General features: G+C 44.4%; 1 protein-coding gene across 1 annotated transcript in view; it reads left to right on the top strand.

Moving 5' to 3' along the window:
• The window catches only part of RYK (receptor like tyrosine kinase), a 243138-nt gene that overhangs the window by 127238 nt on the left and 94436 nt on the right, over positions 1-21464 (top strand). The window contains exons 6-8 of the mRNA XM_038744510.1: positions 2562-2706; positions 6334-6434; positions 9774-9899. Of these exons, the coding sequence (XP_038600438.1) occupies positions 2562-2706; positions 6334-6434; positions 9774-9899 (372 nt within the window). The remainder of the gene's footprint in view (positions 1-2561; positions 2707-6333; positions 6435-9773; positions 9900-21464) is intronic.

The raw sequence follows: 21464 nt of genomic DNA on the forward strand, positions 1-21464 counted from the left end.
AGGGAAGGAGGGTAAACTACTGGAAACTCTCCAGGTGCGACTATGAGAGGGCGATTGAGGGAGTAATAATAATAATGATAATGACGGCGTTTGTTAAGCGCTTACTATGTGCAAAGCACTGTTCTAAGCGCCGCGGGGGGGGATACAAGGTGATCACTTTGTCCCACGTGGGGCTCACAGTCTTAATCCCCATTTTACAGGTGAGGTAACTGAGGCTCAGAAAAGTTAAGTGACTTGTCCAAGGCCACACAACGGACAGGTGGGGGAGCTGGGATTAGAACTCATGACCTCTGACTCCCAAGCCTGTCCTCTTTCCACTGAGCCACGCTGCTTCAGTTTATTTCCCAAAACACACATTTCTTGCTTTGTGCATATTTTTACTGCGCACTCTGACCTCCGGTGTTCTTAAAAGTGAGTCAAGGCAGAAAGGACTTTAATCCTGTGTTCCCCTCTGTTCTGATTTATTATGAATCACTGATATCTGTTTTATACCCCAGAACAGATTGCATTCCATAGGTAAAGAAGGTTGCTGTATAGCCTCAACATCACTCTTTCCTGACCGAACTATTTGGGATGGATTGCTAGAGAGGAATTATGTCCACAGTCCTCATCCTTAAAACATCATCCACTGACAACTGCTCTTGGGATATATAGTGATCATCATCATCATCATCATCAATCGTATTTATTGAGCGCTTACTGTGTGCAGAGCACTGTACTAAGCGCTTGGGAAGTACAAGTTGGCAGCATATAGAGACAGTCCCTACCCAACAGTGGGCTCACAGTCTAAAAAACTGTGATCATGGGTCTTAAGTACTTTCATGATTTTGAAAGATGACTGAATTCACCCTTTGACAGTGGAATGATTTTTAAGGGCACATATATCCACACACACACACATGTGCGCGTGTGTGCATGTGTGTATTTTCCAACATAGTGAGATGGTCCATCTCTTCTAGTTAGGTCTGTTTACGTAGATTTATGCTGATGCATACCTATTTTCAAATGTTTGATTAATCAATCAGTCAATCAATCGTATTTATTGAGCACTTACTGTGTGCAGAGCACTGTACTAAGCGCTTGGGAAGTACAAGTTGGCAACATATAGAGACAGTCCCCACCCAATAGTGGGCTCACAGTCTAGAAGGGATTAATGTCAGTGACCAGTATTTAAATCACAGTCGATAATGGACAATTGAAAATAAAAATAAAACCTATTTTTTATGGTGTCTGTTGAGTGCTTACTACATGCCAGGAGCTGTTCTAAGCGCTGGAAATAGATACAAGTTTATCAGGTTGGACACAGTCCCTGTCCCTCATGGGGCTTACATGAATCCCCATTAAGCTGACTTGGGCACAGAGAAGTGATGCGACTCATCCAAGGTCTCACAGTCGACAAGTGGCAGAGGCATTGCTGTTAGGACCCGAAAGAGAATGTAGAGAAGCTGTATGGCCCAGTGGAAATAATAATAATAATAATAGCATTTATTAAGCGCTTACTATGTGCAAAGCACTGTTCTAAGTGCTGGGGAGGTTACAAGGTGATCAGGTTGTCCCACGGAGGGCATGGCCCAGTGGAAATAATAATAATAATAATAATAATAATAATAATAATGATAGCATTTATTAAGCGCTTACTATGTGCAAAGCACTGTTCTAAGTGCTGGGGAGGTTACAAGGTGATCAGGTTGTCCCACGGAGGGCTCACAGTCTTAATCACCATTTTACAGATGAGGTAACTGAGGCCCAGAGAAGTTAAGTGACTTGCCTAAAGTCACACAGCTGGCAATTGGCGGAGTCAGGATTTCATCATCATCATCAATCGTATTTATTGAGCGCTTACTATGTGCAGAGCACTGTACTAAGCGCTTGGGAAGTACAAATTGGCAACATATAGAGACAGTCCCTACCCAACAGTGGGCTCTCAGTCTAAAAGACTCTTTCCACTGAGCCACGAGAGCCCGGGCTTGGGAGTCAGAGGTCATGGGTTCTAATCCCGGCTCTGCCACCTGTCTGCTGTGTGACCTTGGGCAAGTCACTTCACTTCTCTAAGCCTCAGTTCCCTCATCTGTAAAATGGGGATGAAGACTGCGAGCCCCACGTGGGACAACCTTGTATCCCCCCCAGCTCTTAGAACAGTGTTTCGCACATAGTAAGCGCTTAACAAATGCCATCAGTATTATTATGATTATTATTATTATTAATAATGTGAAATGTCATATTGTGGAGCAGCGTGGCTTAGTGGATAGAGCATGGGCCTGGGCTTCAGAAGGACCTGGGCCTCAATTCTCTCATCTGTAAAATGGAGATTAAAACTTTAAGCCCTACGTAGGACAGAGACTGTAACCAACCCGATTTGCTTGCATCCCCTCTAGCACTTAGTTCAGCGCCCGACACATTGCACATAACAAATGCTATAATTATTATAATATTTATTGTAACTCTGGATGACCTCAGTATTTTACAAAGGACCCAGGCACTCATCTTGCACAGTATACGATGGAAAAGATAATCTGACTTGGTTTTAAGACTCTAATACTCATTCCTCTTTTTCATTGCAGATGACCCTGTAAATGCAGCTCCTACCACGTCCACTCGAGTGTTTTATATCAGCGTAGGAGTTTGCTGTGCTGTAATATTCCTGGTAGCAATAATATTAGCTGTTTTGCACCTTCATAGTATGAAAAGAATTGAGCTGGAGGACAGGTAAAGCAGCGTGGTTGTTGTTTTTTGTTGTTGTTGTTCCGTTTGTAACGTGTCACCCAGAACCCACAGAGATCAGTCTGTGAATCCTGGAGGTGGCCAGGCTCACCTTGACCGTCTTTTCTCATTGAACTTGCCACTGATAAGGTGGTCAAGAGCTTAGTACAGTGCTCTGCACACAGTAAGCGCTCAATAAATACAATTGATTGAATGAATGAATGGTCTTGGACGTGACTGGCTGCAGAGGAGGCAGGGAGCTTGGAGAGGAAGAGCCCAGCCCGCGTTATCTAGTAGCAGCAGCTTTCGTCGAGTGCTTACTGTGGACAGGGCACCCTACTAATGATGGTATTTGTTAAGCTCTTACTATGTGCCAGGCACTGTACTGAGCGCCGTGGGTAGATACAAATTAAGTTGGACACAGTCCCTGTCCCGCCTAGGGCTCACAACCCCAGCCTGTTGCAGGTGGGAATCAGACATGGTCCTGTCAGCTCCGTCCGTCACAGAGCCGGGAGGAAAGGACAGAGGAGCAAGTAGGAGAAACCTCTTAACCGTGGGAGTCCTTCCAGGTTCGGTCTGTGTCCCCGTCTCTTCTCCGTCTACACCCATTCCCTTGGAGAACTCATTCGCTCCCGTGGCTTCAGATGCCATCTCTGCGGGCATGATTCCTAAATCTACATCCTCAGCCCTGGTCTCTCGTCCTCTCTGCAGTCTCGCACTTCATTCTGCCTTTGGGACATCTCTACCCGGATGTCCCACCGACACCTCAAACTTAACAGGTCCCAAAGGGAACTCCTTATCTTCCCACCTAAACCCTGCCCTCACCCTGATTTTCCTGTCACTCGACAGCACCACCATCCTTCCTGTCTTCCAAGCCGTTAACCTTGGCGTTAATCTCGACTCATCTCTCATTCAACCCACATGTTCAATCTGTCACTATATCCTGTCCGTCCAACCTTTATAACACCACTAAAGTCCTCCCTTTCCTCTCCATCCAAACTCCTACCACCTTAGTCCAATCCTATCCCACCCTGGTTACTGTATCAGCCTCCTTGTTGACCTCCATGCCTCTTTTCTGTCCCCACTCTAGTCCATATTTCACTCTACTGCCCAGATGTTTTTTCTGTAAAAGCGTTCAGGCCATGTATCCCCACTCCTCAAGAACTTCCAGTGGTTGCCCATCCACCTCCGCATCACACAGAAACACCTCACTGTTGGCTTTAAAGTAGTCAATCACCTTGCCCACTTCTACTTCACCTATTTTCCTACTCAACCCAGCCTGCCCTCTTGGCTTCTCTAATGCCAACCAATTTCCGTACCTTGATTTCATCTGCCATGCCACTGACCTCTCGCCCATGTCCTGCCTCTGATATGGACCGCCCTCAAGCAACTGGTGGAGTCAGAACTAGAACCCAGGTCTCCTGACACTCAGTCTAATGCTCTTCAAGTGTAGGAGGACAGACTTTACAACTGTAGAGTAGATTTGGCGCTGAACATTGTTTTCTTTTGCATAAAACAGAAGTTATAGCATATTTCATAGAGTGAAGGGAAGGAGCGGAACAGAAACGCTCGTTATAGGCAGGGATTATGTCTATCGTATTGTTATATTGTACTGTCCCAAGCGCTTAGTATAACGCTCTGCACACAGTAAGCGCTCAGTAAGTACGACTGACTAACTGGCAAACTGGGGAAGTGAGTGTCAGGGAAATTGGAAAGGGCTTGTGGGGGCTGATGGAGAGCGGAAGCAGTGTGGCCTATTGGAAAGAGCCCGGCCCTGAAAATCAGAGGACCTGGGTTCAAATCACAGCTCTGCCACTTGCCTGCTGGGTGACCTTGGTGAAGACACTTGACTTCTCTGGGCCTCAGTTTCCTCATCTGTAATATAGGGACTAAATACTCGTTCTCCTTCCTGTTAGCCCCATGTGGGACCAAGACTGTATTCAACCGGATTAACTTATATCTACCCTAGTGCTTAGCGTAGTGATTGACACACAATGAGCTCTTAACAAATACCATTTCCAAAAAAAAAAGTGTGTTTTGTGGGTCCCTGGGACATGGTTAGTTAAAGAGAACTGAGGGCTCAAAGAGAAAGGTCAGAATGAAGCATTTAGCAGAATCAGAATGGCAATTTGCATATAGAAAGAAGAACAGATGAAGAACAAACATACAAGTTTCCCAGTTGGGACACTCCTAAGTACATCGAAAGAGAGGAGAGCCTGGCATTGAATTTCTAGAGGCTACGTCCTTCTCCCAAATTTCCCCTCGCCAACTGAAAAATTTTGCAAAAGTCTGCCAAAGTTTTGCAAAAATTTGCCAGCAGGCAAGGGTATACAGCAGAAAATTAACACAGCGAAAACAGGTGTTAGGGATCCTACCAATTCATTTTATGAACTCGGACAATGTTTGCAATTCCCTGGAAGAAATAGAGGAAACTGAGATTGTAGCTTTCAGGCCAGGAACTTTACAATGTTAGAAGATCACTAAGTGCTTCATAATTTATACAAAGATGGCAAATTTATCTAAGCTTTTGGCCTGATAACAGATCACTAGCTCCCCCTCTGACTTCTAAAACACCGTGAACTATTAGAAAGAACACAGGACTGGGAGTCAGGGGACCTGGATTCGAATTCCAGATCTGCCATTTACCTGCTGTGTGACTTTGGGCAAATGACTTATCTTCTCTGTGTCTCATTTCCCTCTTCTGCTTCTCCTACTTCTCCCACCATGAGAAGCAGCATAGTGGAGCAGATAGAGCACAGGCCTGGGAGTGAGAAGGTCATGGGTTCTAATCCCAGCTCCTCCACTTATCTGCTGCGGTGACCTTGGGCAAGTTACTTCACTTCTCTTTGCCTCAGTTACCTCATCAGTCAATCAATCAATCAATCGTATTTACTCATCTGGACATTGGGGAGTGGGACTGTGAGCCTCACGTGGGACAGGGACTGTGTCCAACCCCAGCGCTTAGTATAGTGCCTGGAACATAGTAGGTGCTTAATTTATTATTACTTAGACTGTGAACCCCACGTGGGACCCACTTACCTGTACAGTGCTGGGCAGGTAGTAAGCGCTTAACAAATACCACTGTTGTTGGTGATTATTATTATTATTATTATCATTATCATTACTGTTATTCTGATGTGCTTATTACTAAATGATCTCTTCCAAGAGGAGACAAGGACAGAAAACGATGTAATCACCTGATGAAGCATCTTAGTGAAATACGAAATTGACTGCAGTTGAAAAGCCGCGTGGCTCAGTGGAAAGAGCACGGGCTTGGGAGCCAGAAGTCATGGGTTCTAATCCTGGCTCCGCCATCTGTCAGCTGTGTGACTTCGGGCAAGTCACTTAACTTCTCTGGGCCTCAGTTGCCTCACCAGCAAAATGGGGATGAAGACTGTGAGCCCCACGTGGGACAACCTTGTATCCCCCCCAGCGCTTACAGTGCTTCGCACAAAGTAAGCGCTTAACAAATGCCATTATTATTGTTAATCAGCCTAAACCTGGGCCACATTTTGACAGAGTTTTGCGAGCCTAACAGTTCCTAGTAGATTTTGAAGTCCTGAAATTTGTGCATGAGAAAATACCGCTCCATGAAATCGCTTTCAAAACGTCTTTCCCCAACCTGTTTTCCAGCATAAGCGACAGCAGTAGCTCACAAGGTTTGTCTCAGCCGTCCACGCAGACGACCCAGTACCTGAGAGCCGACACCCCCAACAACGCCACACCCGTCACCAGTAAGAGTTTAATGTCACTCCAAACCGGTTTTACCCAGCTTGGTCACGGCCCACCGCCGATCCTGAATAAGTTTCATGTGGACACCTGGGATTTCATCCTCAAGTCTCTTCTTGCACTCCGCAGAACAACCACAACAACGACAACAAAAACCACCATCAGGCTTAGGATGGTGGCTTAACTAGAGATATGTCTGAAATACCAAAGAGATAGAATCAAGAAACCATATTCTTAGAGCCAGAGAAATATACAAGGGACACCTTTAAAGCCAGTAGTCTTTGAATTTTAGTTAAATGTTTTGAAATATCTAATGAAAAATATTTTGGTGACTTGGTATCCTACCGTCTAAAAGAGAGTATCGTATTTACTCCTGTAACTGCCCAACACCGCTTGATAGTTTATTTCCTCCTCAAAAATCAGAGTGGTTGGGAAGGGAGGTGGTGGTGGCACCACATTTACCCCGTTATTTTATTCACTGATCTGAAAATAACACTCCCGGAGTCTTTTGGGCCTCGAAAGTGTCACTTACAATAATAACGATGGTATTTAATATTTAATAATGATGGTATTTAACTTACAAAAGACTTCTCTTTCCCTAAAAGCACCGCTTGATAGTTTATTTCCTCCTCAAAAATCAGAGTGGTTGGGAAGGGAGGTGGTGGTGGCACCACATTTACTCCATTATTTTATTCACTGACCTGAAAATAACACTCCCGGGGTCTTTTGGGCCTCGAAAGTGTCACTTACAATAATGACGACGGTATTTAATATTTAATAATGATAGTATTTAACTTACAAATGACTTCTCTTTCCCTAAAAGCATCACTTGATAGTTTATTTCCTCCTCAAAAATCAAGTGGTTGGGAAGGGAGGTGGTGGTGGCACCACATTTACTCCGCTATTTTATTCACTGACCTGAAAATAACACTCCCAGAGTCTTTTGGGCCTCTAAGGTGTCACTTACAATAGTAACGATGGTATTTAATATTTAATAATGATGGTATTTAACTTACAAAAGACTTCTCTTTCCCTAAAAGCACCACTTGATAGTTTATTTCCTCCTCAAAAATCAAGTGGTTGGGAAGGGAGGTGGTGGTGGCACCACATTTACTCCATTATTTTATTCACTGACCTGAAAATAACACTCCCGGGGTCTTTTGGGCCTCGAAAGTGTCACTTACAATAATGACGATGGTATTTAATATTTAATAATGATGGTATTTAACTTACAAATGACTTCTCTTTCCCTAAAAGCACCGCTTAATAGTTTATTTCCTCCTCAAAAATCAGAGTGGTTGGGAAGGGAGGTGGTGGTGGCACCACATTTACTCCATTATTTTATTCACTGACCTGAAAATAACACTCCCGGGGTCTTTTGGGCCTCGAAAGTGTCACTTACAATAATAACGATGGTATTTAATATTTAATAATGATGGTATTTAACTTACAAATGACTTCTCTTTCCCTAAAAGCACCGCTTGATAGTTTATTTCCTCAAAAATCAGAGTGGTTGGGAAGGGAGGAGGTGGTGGCACCACATTTACTCCGCTATTTTATTCACTGACCTGAAAATAACACTCCCGGGGTCTTTTGGGCCTCGAAAGTGTCACTTACAATAATAACGACGGTATTTAATATTTAATAATGATGGTATTTAACTTACAAATGACTTCTCTTTCCCTAAAAGCACCGCTTGATAGTTTATTTCCTCCTCAAAAATCAGAGTGGTTGGGAAGGGAGGTGGTGGTGGCACCACATTTACTCTGCTATTTTATTCACTTACCTGAAAATAACACTCCCGGGGTCTTTTGGGCCTCGAAAGTGTCACTTACAATAATAACGATGGTATTTAATATTTAATACTGATGGTATTTAACTTACAAATGACTTCTCTTTCCCTTAAAGCACCGCTTGATAGTTTATTTCCTCCTCAAAAATCAGAGTGGTTGGGAAGGGAGGTGGTGGTGGCACCACATTTACTCCGTTATTTTATTCACTGACCTGATAATAACACTCCCGGGGTCTTTTGGGCCTCGAAAGTGTCACTTACAATAATAACGATGGTATTTAATATTTAATAATGATGGTATTTAACTTACAAATGACTTCTCTTTCCCTAAAAGCACCGCTTGATAGTTTATTTCCTCAAAAATCAGAGTGGTTGGGAAGGGAGGTGGTGGTGGCACCACATTTACTCCGCTATTTTATTCACTGACCTGAAAATAACACTCCCGGGGTCTTTTGGGCCTCGAAAGTGTCACTTACAATAATGACGACGGTATTTAATATTTAATAATGATGGTATTTAACTTACAAATGACTTCTCTTTCCCTAAAAGCACCGCTTGATAGTTTATTTCCTTCTCAAAAATCAGAGTGGTTGGGAAGGGAGGTGGTGGTGGCACCACATTTACTCCGCTATTTTATTCACCGACCTGAAAATAACACTCCCGGAGTCTTTTGGGCCTCTAAGGTGTCACTTACAATAGTAACGATGGTATTTAATATTTAATAATGATGGTATTTAACTTACAAATGACTTCTCTTTCCCTAAAAGCACCGCTTGATAGTTTATTTCCTCCTCAAAAATCAGAGTGGTTGGGAAGGGAGGTGGTGGTGGCACCACATTTACTCCGCTATTTTATTCACTGACCTGAAAATAACACTCCCAGAGTCTTTTGGGCCTCTAAGGTGTCACTTACAATAATAACAATGGCATTTAATATTTAATAATGATGGTATTTAACTTACAAATGACTTCTCTCTCCCTGAAAGCGTGCTGTTTTTCAGTATGATTAAACCGGGCGCAATAATGGAGTCCTGGCTTTTTGAAATAGGCCTGCTGTCGATTTCTATTTTGTGGGTTCTTGGGTGAAAAAGACCCAGAAAGCTTCATTTAATACAAGGAATTGTTTTGCAAATCTTAGAGAAAAACTGTCCAGAAGAGGGCATGGGTGTCTATGCAATAACTGCTTTTACCCAACTCTGCTCTACAGTGCCAAGGCCCTCTCTTAGCTGGGCACATCTCTGGATCCACGGTAGCCTGAAAGTCTTCTTTTCAGCTCTGAATTTTCACCTGGCCATGCTTTGGTTCCAATTAGTTCACATAGTTGGCATTTCAACGTTAAAAAAACAAAAAAACAAGTTCCCCGGTGTGGCATCCTTCGCGCCCTATAACTCGTTTACTGAGAATTCTCCCGGGCCTATCACGCGGTGTTTTTTGTTTCCATTTAATTTGAGGTTTAACTGCTTTACCTGAAGATCACACTGGCAAATGACCATCCCGAAATCTCATCATAAGGGTATTTATATTAGTTTTGTTTGGCTCTTTTGGCTCCTCAGGTTATCCTACACTGCGGATAGAGAAAAATGACCTGAAAAGCGTCACCCTTATGGAAGCCAAAGCTAAGGTGAAGGATATAGCAATCTCCAGGGAGAGAATAACCCTAAAAGACGTACTTCAAGAAGGTATTTAACCCACCCACCCCTGCCAGCTGGTCCTCACCAGATTCACTTTGCAAGTTATGTTGAGAGAGATTCTGTCATTCTGGCATCCATCTTCGTACATTTGTTTCTTATACGTTTCAGATAGAAAAGGACGAAATATTTGACTTTATTTAAATTTCGTGCTGGGCACAGAAGAGAAGGCTTGGTGAACTACCAGAGAGATAGGTTTTCCAGATAGGAGGAAGCTTTCAATGAAATCGATTTTTCTCGTCATTCTGGAACTTTCCCATTAATTTCTCCTCAGTGTCTGAAATGCCTGGGATGAAATGATTCGACCTAAAAAACATAGCTAACGGGTGAGACCAAGGCTCCTCCTCCCAGAATTTTATGCTAATATTTAAATAGAGTGATTTCCTTCTTCATTTCCAACTCTTCTAGCCACCTAGTAAGGATCATTAAGTATTTATTACTCTATTTATTTTACTTGTACATATCTATTCTATTTATTTTATTTTGTTATTGTGTTTTGTCCTCTGTCTCCCCCTTCTAGACTGTGAGCCCACTGTTGGGCAGGGACCGTCTCTATATGTTGCCACCTTGTACTTCCCAAGCGCTTAGTACAGTGCTGTGCACACAGTAAGCGCTCAATAAATACAGTTGATTGATTGATCGATCATTCGTCCATGAATTATCCAGACTGCCCTTGAACCTATCACTGCTGATCATTGTGTTGCACAGTTTCCTATAGAAAATCATGATTATTATGATTATGTTAATAAGTGTGGTAGATATACCATTGTTATTATTTGTTAATTGCTTTCTATGCTTCTAAGCTCTGGAGTAGGTACAAGATACCCAGGTCAGACACAGTTCCTTCGCTGAGGGTGATTCAGAGCCTAAGGGAGAGGGAGAACGGGTAATAATAATAATAATGATGGTATTTGTTAAGCGCTTACTATGTGCAAAGCACTGTTCTAAGCGCTGGGGAGGTTACAAGGTGATCAGGTTGTCCCACAGGGGGCTCACAGTCAATCCCCATGTTACAGATGAGGTAACTGAGGCCCAGAGAAGTTAAGTGACTTGCCCAGAGTCACACAGCTGACAGTTGGTGGAGCTGGGATTTGAACCCATGACTTCTGCTCCAAAGCCCATGCTCTTTCCACTGAGCCACACTGGTTAATGCCCAGTGTACAGATGAGGAAACCGAGGCACAGAGAAGTAAACTTATTGCCCAGGGTCACCCAACAGGCAAATGGTAGAGCTGGGATTAATACCCAAGTTCTCAGTCGCCCAGGCTGTTTCCACTGGGCTATTCATTCATTCATTCATTCATTCATTCAATCGTATTTATTGAGCGCTTACTGTGTGCAGAGCATTATAATAATAATGGCATTTATTAAGTGCTTACTGTGTGCAAAGCACTGGACTAAGCACCTGGGAAGTACAAGTTGGCAACATATAGAGACGGTCCCTACCCAACAACGGGCTCACAGGCCATGCCACTTCTCCTCCCCATTTGAGATCTTTTGTCTCCATTAGCTAAAAACAAGAATTTAAAACAATGGTTTCCAGGCTTTTTGTTTCTTGGGCCCGTGCCCAGGATACCTAGGTTTTATGCTTACTCCAGGACTCTTGAGAGCACGTCCACACAAGTTTGGGGAAATCAAAAATGAAGAAGCACCTAAGGGGCTTTTCCAAAGCGCTCCTATTTTGGAAAGTTCTGAAATAAAGCCATTCACCTACTTAAGGACTTGTCAGGTGTAAGGTTTCTTTGAAGTTTGGGGTTTGAGGATTAACACCATGTAGCAAATCTGATGAAGGAGTGACTTCTCCCTTCCTTTCCCAGGCTGATTGAAGCCCTGCCTAATCCATCAGAGGTATTTATTGAGTGTTTAACTGGGAGCACTGTACTAAGCACTCGGGGAGAGTACAGTACAGTGGAGTTAATAAGCACTATCATTGCCCTCAAGGAATAAATAAATAATAATGGCATTTGTTAAGCCCTTATTTTGTGCCAGGCACTGTACTAAGCGCTGGGATGGATACAAGCAAATCAGGTTGGACACAATCCCTGTTATTCATTTATTCAGTCGTATTTATTAGGGGCTTACTGTGTGCAGAGCACTGTACTGTGCGCTTGGGAAGTACAAGTTGTCCCACATGGGGCTCACAGTCTCAATCCCCATTTTACAGTTGAGGGAACTGAGGCACAGAGAAGTGAAGTGACTTGCCCAGGGTCACACAGCGGACAAGTGGCAGAGTCAGGATTAGAACCCACGACCTTCTGACTCCCAGGCCCGAGCTCTAATAATAATAATAATAGTAATGATGATGGCATTTGTTCATTCATTCATTCAATCGTATTTATTGAGCACTTACTGTGTGCAGAGCACTGTACTAAGCGCTTGGGAAGTACAGGTTGGCAACATATAGAGACGGTCCCTACCCAACAGTGGGCTCACGGTCTAGAAGGGGGAGACAGAGAACAAAACAAAACATATTAACAAAATAAAATAAATAGAATAGATATGTACAAGTAAAATAAAAAAATAAATAGAGTAATAAATCCGTACAAACATATATATAGGTGGTGTGGGGAGGGGAAGGAGGTAAGTCCGGGGGGAGGAGGAGGCTCCCTAAGCTCGATAAACTCGATTTGCTAAGCGCTTACTATGTGCCAAGTACTGTTCTAAGCGCTGGGATAGAAACAAGGTAATCATGTTGTCCCATGTGGGGCTCACAGTCTTCATCCCCATTTCCCAGGTGAGGGAACTGAGGCACAGAGAAGTGAAGTGACTTGCCCAGGGTCACACAGCGGACAAGTGGCAGAGTCAGGATTAGAACCCACGACCATCTGACTCCCAGGCCCGGGCTCTAATAATAATAATAATAGTAATGATGATGGCATTTGTTAAGCGCTTACTATGTGCCAAGTACTGTTCTGAGCGCTGGGATAGATACAAGGTAATCAGGTGGTCCCACGGGGGGCTCACCGTCTTAATCCACATTTCCCAGGTGAGGGATCTGAGGCACAGAGAAGTGAAGTGACTTACCCAAGGTCACACAGCTGACAAGTGGCGTTGCCGGGATTAGAACCCACGACCTCCGCGTGGTTTAGTGGAAAGAGCCCGGGCTTTGGAGTCAGAGGTCATGGGTTCAAACCCCGGCTCCGCCAACTGTCAGCTGTGTGACTTTGGGCAGGTCACTTCACTTCTCTGTGCCTCAGTTACCTCATCTGTAAAATGGGGGTGAAGACTGTGAGCCCCCCGTGGGACAACCTCATCACCTTGTAACTTCCCCAGCACTTAGAACAGTGCTTTGCACATAGTAAGCGCTTAATAAATGCCATTATTATTATTATTACCAAGCCTGTACTCGTGCCGCTGAGCCATGCTGCTTAGAGCTAATAGGTGAGATAGACGGTAAAATATAAATTGCCCATAGGAGAAGTAGTACATATCTACTCTATTTATTTTGTTAGTGTGTTTGGTTTTGTTCTCTGTCTCCCCCTTTTAGACTGTGAGCCCACTGTTGGGTAGGGACTGTCTCTATATGTTGCCAACTTGTACTTCCCAAGCGCTTAGTACAGTGCTCTGCACACAGTAAGCGCTCAATAAATATGATTGGTGATGATGATGATAGTAGAGAATAAGTTCCTATAAAGACATCATCTTCTTGACCATAAGCTTGTGCTGGGCAGGGAATGTCTGCTGACTCTGTTGTATTGTACTCACCCAAGTGCTTAGTACAATCAATCAATCGTATTTATTGAGCGCTTACTGTGTGCAGAGCACTGTACTAAGCGCCTGGGAAGTACAAATTGGCAACATATAGAGACAGTCGCTACCCAACAGTGGGCTCACAGTCTAAAAGACAATACAATGCTGTATACATAGTAAGCTCTCAATAAATACCATTTGCTCGATAAGCAAATCGAGTTTATTGAGCTTAGGAAGCCTCTCCCTTCCCATCCCCCCCCCCCCACCCCGCCTTACCTCCTTCCCCTCCCCACAACACCTGTATATATGTATATATGTTTGGACAGATTCGTTACATATTTAGAAGCAGCGTGGTTCAGTGGAAAGAGCCCGGGCTTTGGAGTCAGAGGTCATGGGTTCAAATCCCAGCTCCGCCAACTGTCAGCTGCGTGACTGTGGGCAAGTCACATAACTTCTCTGCACCTCAGTTACCTCATCTGTAAAATGGGGATTAAAATTGTGAGCCCCCCGGGGGACAACCTGATCACCTTGTAACCACCCCAGTGCTTAGAACAGTGCTTTGCACATAGTAAGTGCTTAACAAATACCAACATTAGTATTATTATTATTACTCTATTTTGCTTGTACATATTTATTCTGTTTATTTTGTTAATATGTTTTGTTTTGTTGTCTGTCCCCCCCTTCCAGACTGTGAGCCCGCTGTTGGGTAGGGACCATCTCTATATGTTGCCAACTTGTACCTCCCAAGCGCTTAGTACAGTGCTTTGCGCACAGTAAGCGCTCAATAAATGCGATTGAATGAATGAATGAATGAACAAGTGCTTTGGGGTTGGTAGCAAGGGACAGAGACTCATTCATTCAATCGTATTTATTGAGCGCTTACTGTGTGCAAAGCACTATACTAAGCACTTGGGAGAGTACAGTAGAACAGCAGACAGACAAATCCTCTGCTTTCGACGAGCTCACAGCCTGGAGACTGTGAGCCCGCTGTTGGGTAGGGACTGTCTCTATCTGTTACCGAATTGTACTTTCCAAGCACTTAGTACAGTGCTCCGCACACAGTAGGCGCTCAATAAATGCGATTGAATGAATGGAGATGAGCTGAAGTGCGTAGGTGATGCCGAAGGGAGAGCAAAAGAGGGTGGGGAAATGAGGGGGTGGTCAGGGAAAGTCTTCTGGACTGTGAGCCCGTTTTTGGGTAGGGATTGTCTCTATCTGCTGCCAAATTGTATCTTCCAAGAGCTTAGTACAGTGCTCTGCACACAGTAAGTGCTCAATAAATGCGATCGAATGAATGAAAGACCTCCTGAAGGAGATGGGATTTTAGTAGAGCTTTAAAAGTGCAGAGAATGAAGGGGGAAGGATTTCCAGGCCAGAAGGAAGAGTTTGAAGAACAGCGAGTAGGCCGGCGTGAAAGGAGCGGAGGGTGCGGGCTGGATTGGAGTTGGAGATTAAGGAGGTTAAAAATAATAATAATAATGATGGCATTTGTTAAGTGCTTACTATGCGCAAAGCACTGTTCTAAGCACTGGGGAGGATACAAGGTTATCAGGTTGTACCATGTGGGGCTCACAGTCTTAATCCCCATTTTACAGATGGGGGAACTGAGGCCCAGAGAAGTGAAGTGACTTGCCCAAAGTCACACAGCTGACAAGTCGCAGAGCCGGAATTTGAACCCACGACCTCTGACTCCAAAGCCCGGGCTCTTTTCCACTGAGCCACGCTGCTTCTCGGTTTGGTAGGAGGGGGTGAGCTGATCAAGATTCTTAAACTCTCCTTTATGGGAGATACGGGGGGATTGAAGGGGCCTCGGTGAGCAAAATAGAAGGAGAGTTTCTGCTCCTCTATAATAATAATAGTAATGATGATGACATTTATTAAGCGCTTACTATGTGCAAAGCACTGTTCTAAGTGCTGGGGAGGTTACAAGGTGATCATTTATTAAGGGTTTACTATGTGCAATGCACTGTTCTAAGTGCTGGGGAGGTTACAAGGTGATCAGGTTGTCCCACGGGGGGCTCACAGCTTTCATCCCCATCTTACAGATGAGGGAACTGAGGCACAGAGAAGTTAAGTGACTTGCCCAAAGTCTCACAGCTGACAACTAGGAGAAACAGCGTGGCTCAGTGGAAAGAACCCAGGCTTTGGAGTCAGAGGTCATGGGTTCAAATTCCGGCTCCACCAATTGTCAGCTGTGTGACTTTGGGCAAGTCACTTCACTTCTCTGGGCCTCAGTTACCTCATCTGGAAAATGGGGATTAAGACTGTGAGTCTCCTGTGGGACAACCTGATCCCCTTGTAACCTCCCCAGCGCTTAGAACAGTGCTTTGCACATAGTAAGTGCTTAATAAATGCCATTATTATTTATCATTATTAATTGGTGGAGCCGGGATTTGAACCCATGGCCTCCGACTCCAAAGCCCATGCTCTTTTCCACTGAGCCACGCTGCTTCTCTCTATTCAGGCTAATTTGGCATAGTGGATAGAGCCCGGACCTGGGACTCAGAAGGTCATGGGTTCTAATTCCGGCTCCTCCACTTGTCTGCTGTGTGACCTTAGTCAAGTCACTTCACTTCTCTGGGCCTCAGTTACCGCATCTGCAAAATGAGGATTGAGACTGAGCGCCCCACGTGGGACAGGGACTGTGTCCAACTCGATTTGCTTGTGTCCACCCCAGGGCTTAGTACAGTGCCTGGCACATAGTAAGCGTTTAACAGATACCATACTTATTTATGCTAAAATAGCGTTTCTCTTCCCTTAAATCAATTTATTTTTTGTGGGGGCCAGTGCACGTGGGGCTTTCCTGTATGCTATTTGAGCCGTTGAGTAGGTTGGGGTTTTACAACATAAAGTCAGATGCCCAAACTCTGGAAGGTGCTAGTTTTTCTCTCACAATAAAGTGTGGCAGGTTTTGCTGGCTTCCCCGTGCTCTGGGAAGGCTGATGGATTCTAGAAAAGTAGAATATTTTTGAATGGACTCAGGCTGGTGGTCATCATCATCATCAATCGTATTTATTGAGCGCTTACTATGTGCAGAGCACTGTACGGTGGTCATTTCCACCTTGGAAAACGAAGCAGCGTGGCTTAGTGGATAGAGCCCAGGCCTGGGAATCAGAAGGACCTGGGTTCTAATTCCGGCCCCACCACGGGTCTTCTGTGTGAGCTGGGGCATGTCCCTTCACTTCTCTGTGCCTCAGTAACTTCATCTGTAAAAGGGGGATTAAAAGCGCGAGCCCCATATGAGACAGGGACTTTATCCAACCTGATTAATTTGTATCTATCCCAGCGCTTAGAACAGTGCTTGGCGTATAGTAAGCGCTTAACACGTACCGTAATTATTATTGTGATTATTCAAAAGGAATGAGGACACACAGGTGCTCTCTTAAGAGCTTCGGGATAGGAGGAGTCTGAACCAAAGGCTGTGATGGAGTGTTATTTCCTCTTTCTATTCAGAAGGGTCCCTAAACAGTCCGACTTAATGCCGAGACTCAGAAGACCCTGGATTCGAATCCCAGCCCCAGAGCAAGTCACTTAATCCCTCTGACCCTGAGTTTCCTCATCTGTCAAGTGGGAATAAATAACTGCTAAGCCCCACGTGGGATAGGGACTGTGGCTGATCTCATAACCGTTTAGCTACTCCAATACTTAATGTGAGACCTTGGGGAAGTCACTTAACTTCTCCGAGCCTCAGTTCCCTCATCTGCAAAATGGGGGTGTTAAGACTGTGAGCCCCACGTGGGACAACTTGATCACCTTGTATCCCCCCCCAGCGCTTAGAACAGTGCTCCGCACATAGTAAGCGCTTAACAAATGCCATTATTATTATTATTATAAGCACGTAATAAATACTGTTGTTATTACCAGGGTAGGAAGACTAATGTGCCCTCGTCACAAGGACTTTACAGTCGAGGGGGTGAGACAGGTGATGTGAAAGCTGAGAGAACAACTAGTATAGAGTATAAAACAGAAAGCACTGACCAGGATGAAGCAGTTGAACAGGTGATTGAATGTGCAGATACGTATTTAAGATGTAAATAAATGGGCATTATGTGTGTGAGTAATTCAGATACCATGGAAACGGTTGGGTAGCTGTCCCTGCATTACTGTGACATTTGGCAGGGATCAGAAACTGAGAAGCAACGTGGCCTAGTGGATGGAGCCCAGGCCTGGGGCTCAGAAGGCCCTGGGTTCAGATCCCAGCTCTGCCACTTGTCAGCTGTGTGACCTTGGGCTAGTCATTTCACTTCTCTGGGCCACGGTTCCCTCATCTGTAAAAGTGGGGATTAAGACTGTGAGCCCCGTGTGGGACACGGACCCTGTCCGTCTTGATTAGCTTGTATCCCCCCCAGCGCTTAGTCCAGTCATCATCATCATCATCAGTCGTATTTATTGAGCGCTTACTATGTGCAGAGCACTGTACTAAGCGCTTGGGAAGTACAAATTGGCAACATATAGAGACAGTCCCTACCCAACAGTGGGCTCACAGTCTAAAAGGGGGAGACAGAGAACAAAACCAAACATACTAACAAAATAAAATAAATTGGATAGATATGTACAAGTAAAATAAATGAATAAATAGAGTAATAAGTATGTACAAACATATATACGTATATACAGGTGCTGTGGGGAAGGGAAGGAGGTAAGATGGGGGGATGGAGAGGGGGAAGAAGGGGAGAGGAAGGAAGGGGCTCAGTCTGGGAAGGCCTCCTACGTGCCTGGCACGTAGTAAGTGCTTAATAATAATAATAGTGACGGCATTTGTTAAGCGCTTACTATGTGCAGAGCGCTGGGGGGGATATAATGTGATCAAGTTGTCCCACGTGGGGCTCACAGTCTTCATCCCCATTTTACAGATGAGGTCACTGAGGCTCAGAGAAGTTAAGTGACTTGCCCAAGGTCACACAGCAGACGTGTGGCGGAGCCGGGATTCGAACCCGTGACCTCGGACTCCAAAGCCCGGGCTCTTTCCGCTGAGCCGCGCCGCTTAACAAATGCCACGCAAAAAGCAAACACGAAAGAATGGTTTGGTAGCCCCCCCCGCATTACCGGTTTGGCAGCCACCCCTGCATTCCTGGGACACCGGCAGAAATGAGAAACCGACGAGAATTTCCGTGGGGAAATTCAGATGAGGGAACTGAGGCTCGGAGAAGTTAAGGGACTTGCCCAAGGTCACACATTAAGTATTGGAGTAGCTAAACGGTTATGAGATCAGCCACAGTCCCTATCCCACATGGGGCTTAGCAGTTATTTATTCCCACTTGACAGATGAGGAAACTCAGGGTCAGAGGGATTAAGTGACTTGCTCTGGGGCTGGGATTCGAATCCAGGCATTAAGTCGGCATTAAGTCGGACTGTTTAGGGACCCTTCTGAATAGAAATGGGAAAAAGTCAGGCGTGGTTCTGAAAACTACAGTGCCCCACTCATTAAAGAAGTAGTGGTGAAGTGACCAATCAATCAGTGATATTTACTGAGTGCTTACTCTGTGCAGCACACTGTGTTAAGTGCTTGGGAGAGCACAATACACCAGAATTAGCCCAACAGAGTTGCAAGCGGAGACGCGGAATACAGGAAAAGCCCACATCGTCCCAGATTTTCAGCAATGTTTCTAGACCTTGGAAGGGGATCCATTTTTCCCTTTGAAACCTTAGGGTCAGGTTTCTCGCAGGTTTATTCAGAGAGCCCTTTCACTCAGCTAAGAGCTGATTAGGTGCAACTGAATACGTTCAAATTGCCGTCTCGTTCCCCTGCCAGAGATTTCTGGAAAGAGGGGCTTTTACAATATGGGGCGTCTGTGTTCCTTTGTAATTTATCTTGGCCGACCCTTATCATCTCTGTCAAAATAGAGACTGTGAACTGAAAGCCCAGTGACTTGACTGTCACAGTATTTTGACGAAGTGAAATGTTCAGCAAACAGGTCACGGATGAGCGAACTCACAAAAGAAAGGAAATATTTTCCTTCAGCTTTGTTGGAGGCTTTTTTTCTTTTTATAGTTTGGCCTTGTACGGATTTCTATCTTTCATCTCGTTGTGCTGAATTCAACCAAATGCGTTTATGGAACCCTGCTATTAATAGCTTTCAGAGACTCCAAGAAACAGACTTCCAGTAACAATACCGAGAAGTCCCTTTTTCTGTCTTTAAATTAATACAGAATACCCCTAAGAGAATGTATTTTTGAGCTGGCTAGTGTAAAGAGAACAAGAGAAAATTCTACAAAATGGGAAGCAGAGAAGCCATTGAAAGGAAGGTTGAAGAAATCTAAATGTCTTCTTTCCTACTGTCTTCTAGCATCGTGACTACAGATTTGCTTGGTAGGAAAAAAAGAGATGATTGTGAGTGCTATAAAGGAAGTAAAATGGGCAGGATTTGACCTTCCCCTTTACTGTACGTGGGGAAAACCGAATGCCCAAATTTTTCTAGGGTTGGGAATGGTTCCGTCAACTTGGTTCTGTTGTACTCTCCCAAGCGCTCAGGACAGTGCTCTGGACACAGTAAGCACTCAGTAAATACCATTAATTGATTAACTTTTTTTTTCAACATGAACAGGAATTCCCATTCTGTTGCCCAAGCGAAGGTAACATCACATATCCAAAGTTGGAAGTTGGGCTGAGGGTAGGCATTTAGGGGAAGGCTAGATTTATGTTTTCCTAGCGTCAGGTTGAGATGGTGGTAAGATATCAATCAATCAATCAGTCGTATTTATTGAGCGCTTACTGTGTGCAGAGCACTGGACTAAGCGCTTGGGAAGTACAAGTTGGCAACATATAGAGACGGTCGCTACCCAACAGTGGGCTCACAGTCTAAAAGGGGAGATAGAGAACAAAACCAAACATATTAACAAAATAAAATAATAGAATAGATATGTACAAGTAAAATAAATAAGTGAATAAATAGAGTAATAAATATATTCAAACATATATACGGGTGCTGTGGGGAAGGGAAGGAGGTAAAATGTGGGGGATGGAGAGGGGGGGAATATCCAATTTCCGATATTCTCCAGGCAGAGTGAGGCACCTGTGTTGCGCCCAGGAGGAGAGCCCAGTTATTGAAAGCTAGAAAGGAGTGTCCCCATTGGATACACAATGGCCAGAGCTACGATTTTCCCATTGTCCTGTCATAAGAGTTCCACACAACAGATAGCTCATGCTACTTATTTCATTTGCCCTTCAGAGAAGTTTATTTTTCTGGGAATTTTCTGTCCTCCTGTTCTTTAATCTCTGCATTCATTCATTCAGTCATATTTATTGAGCGCTTACTGTGTGCAGAGCATTGGACTAAGCGCTTGGCAACAGAGACAATTCCTACCCAGCGATGGGCTCGCAGTCTAGAATATTCGTGTACACACAGGCGCGCACACACACACATATTAGCACATCATCATCAATCGTATTTATTGAGCGCTTACTGTGTGCAGAGCACTGTACTAAGCGCTTGGGAAGTACAAGTTGGCAACATATAGAGACGGTCCCTACCCAACAGTGGGCTCACAGTCTAGAAGGGGGAAACAGAGAACAAAACAAAACATATTAACAAAATAAAATTAATACAGTATGTACAAGTAAAATAAATGAGCGCTTACTGTGCGCAGAGCACTGTACTAAGTGCTTGGGAAGTAATAATAATAATAATAATAATAATGCCATTTGTTAAGCGCTTACTATGTGCAAAGCACTGTTCTAAGCGCTGGGGAGAATACAAGGTGATCAGGTTGTCCCACAGGAGGCTCACAGTCTTAATCCCCATGTTACAGATGAGGTAACTGAGGCACAGAAGTGAAGTGACTTGCCCAAGGTCACACGCTGACAAGCAGCGGAGCCGGGATTAGAAACCCATGACCTCTGACTCCCAAGCCCGGCCTCTTTCCACTG

The sequence above is a fragment of the Tachyglossus aculeatus genome, chromosome 1, assembly GCF_015852505.1.
Source record: "Tachyglossus aculeatus isolate mTacAcu1 chromosome 1, mTacAcu1.pri, whole genome shotgun sequence".
Lineage (NCBI taxonomy): Eukaryota > Metazoa > Chordata > Mammalia > Monotremata > Tachyglossidae > Tachyglossus > Tachyglossus aculeatus.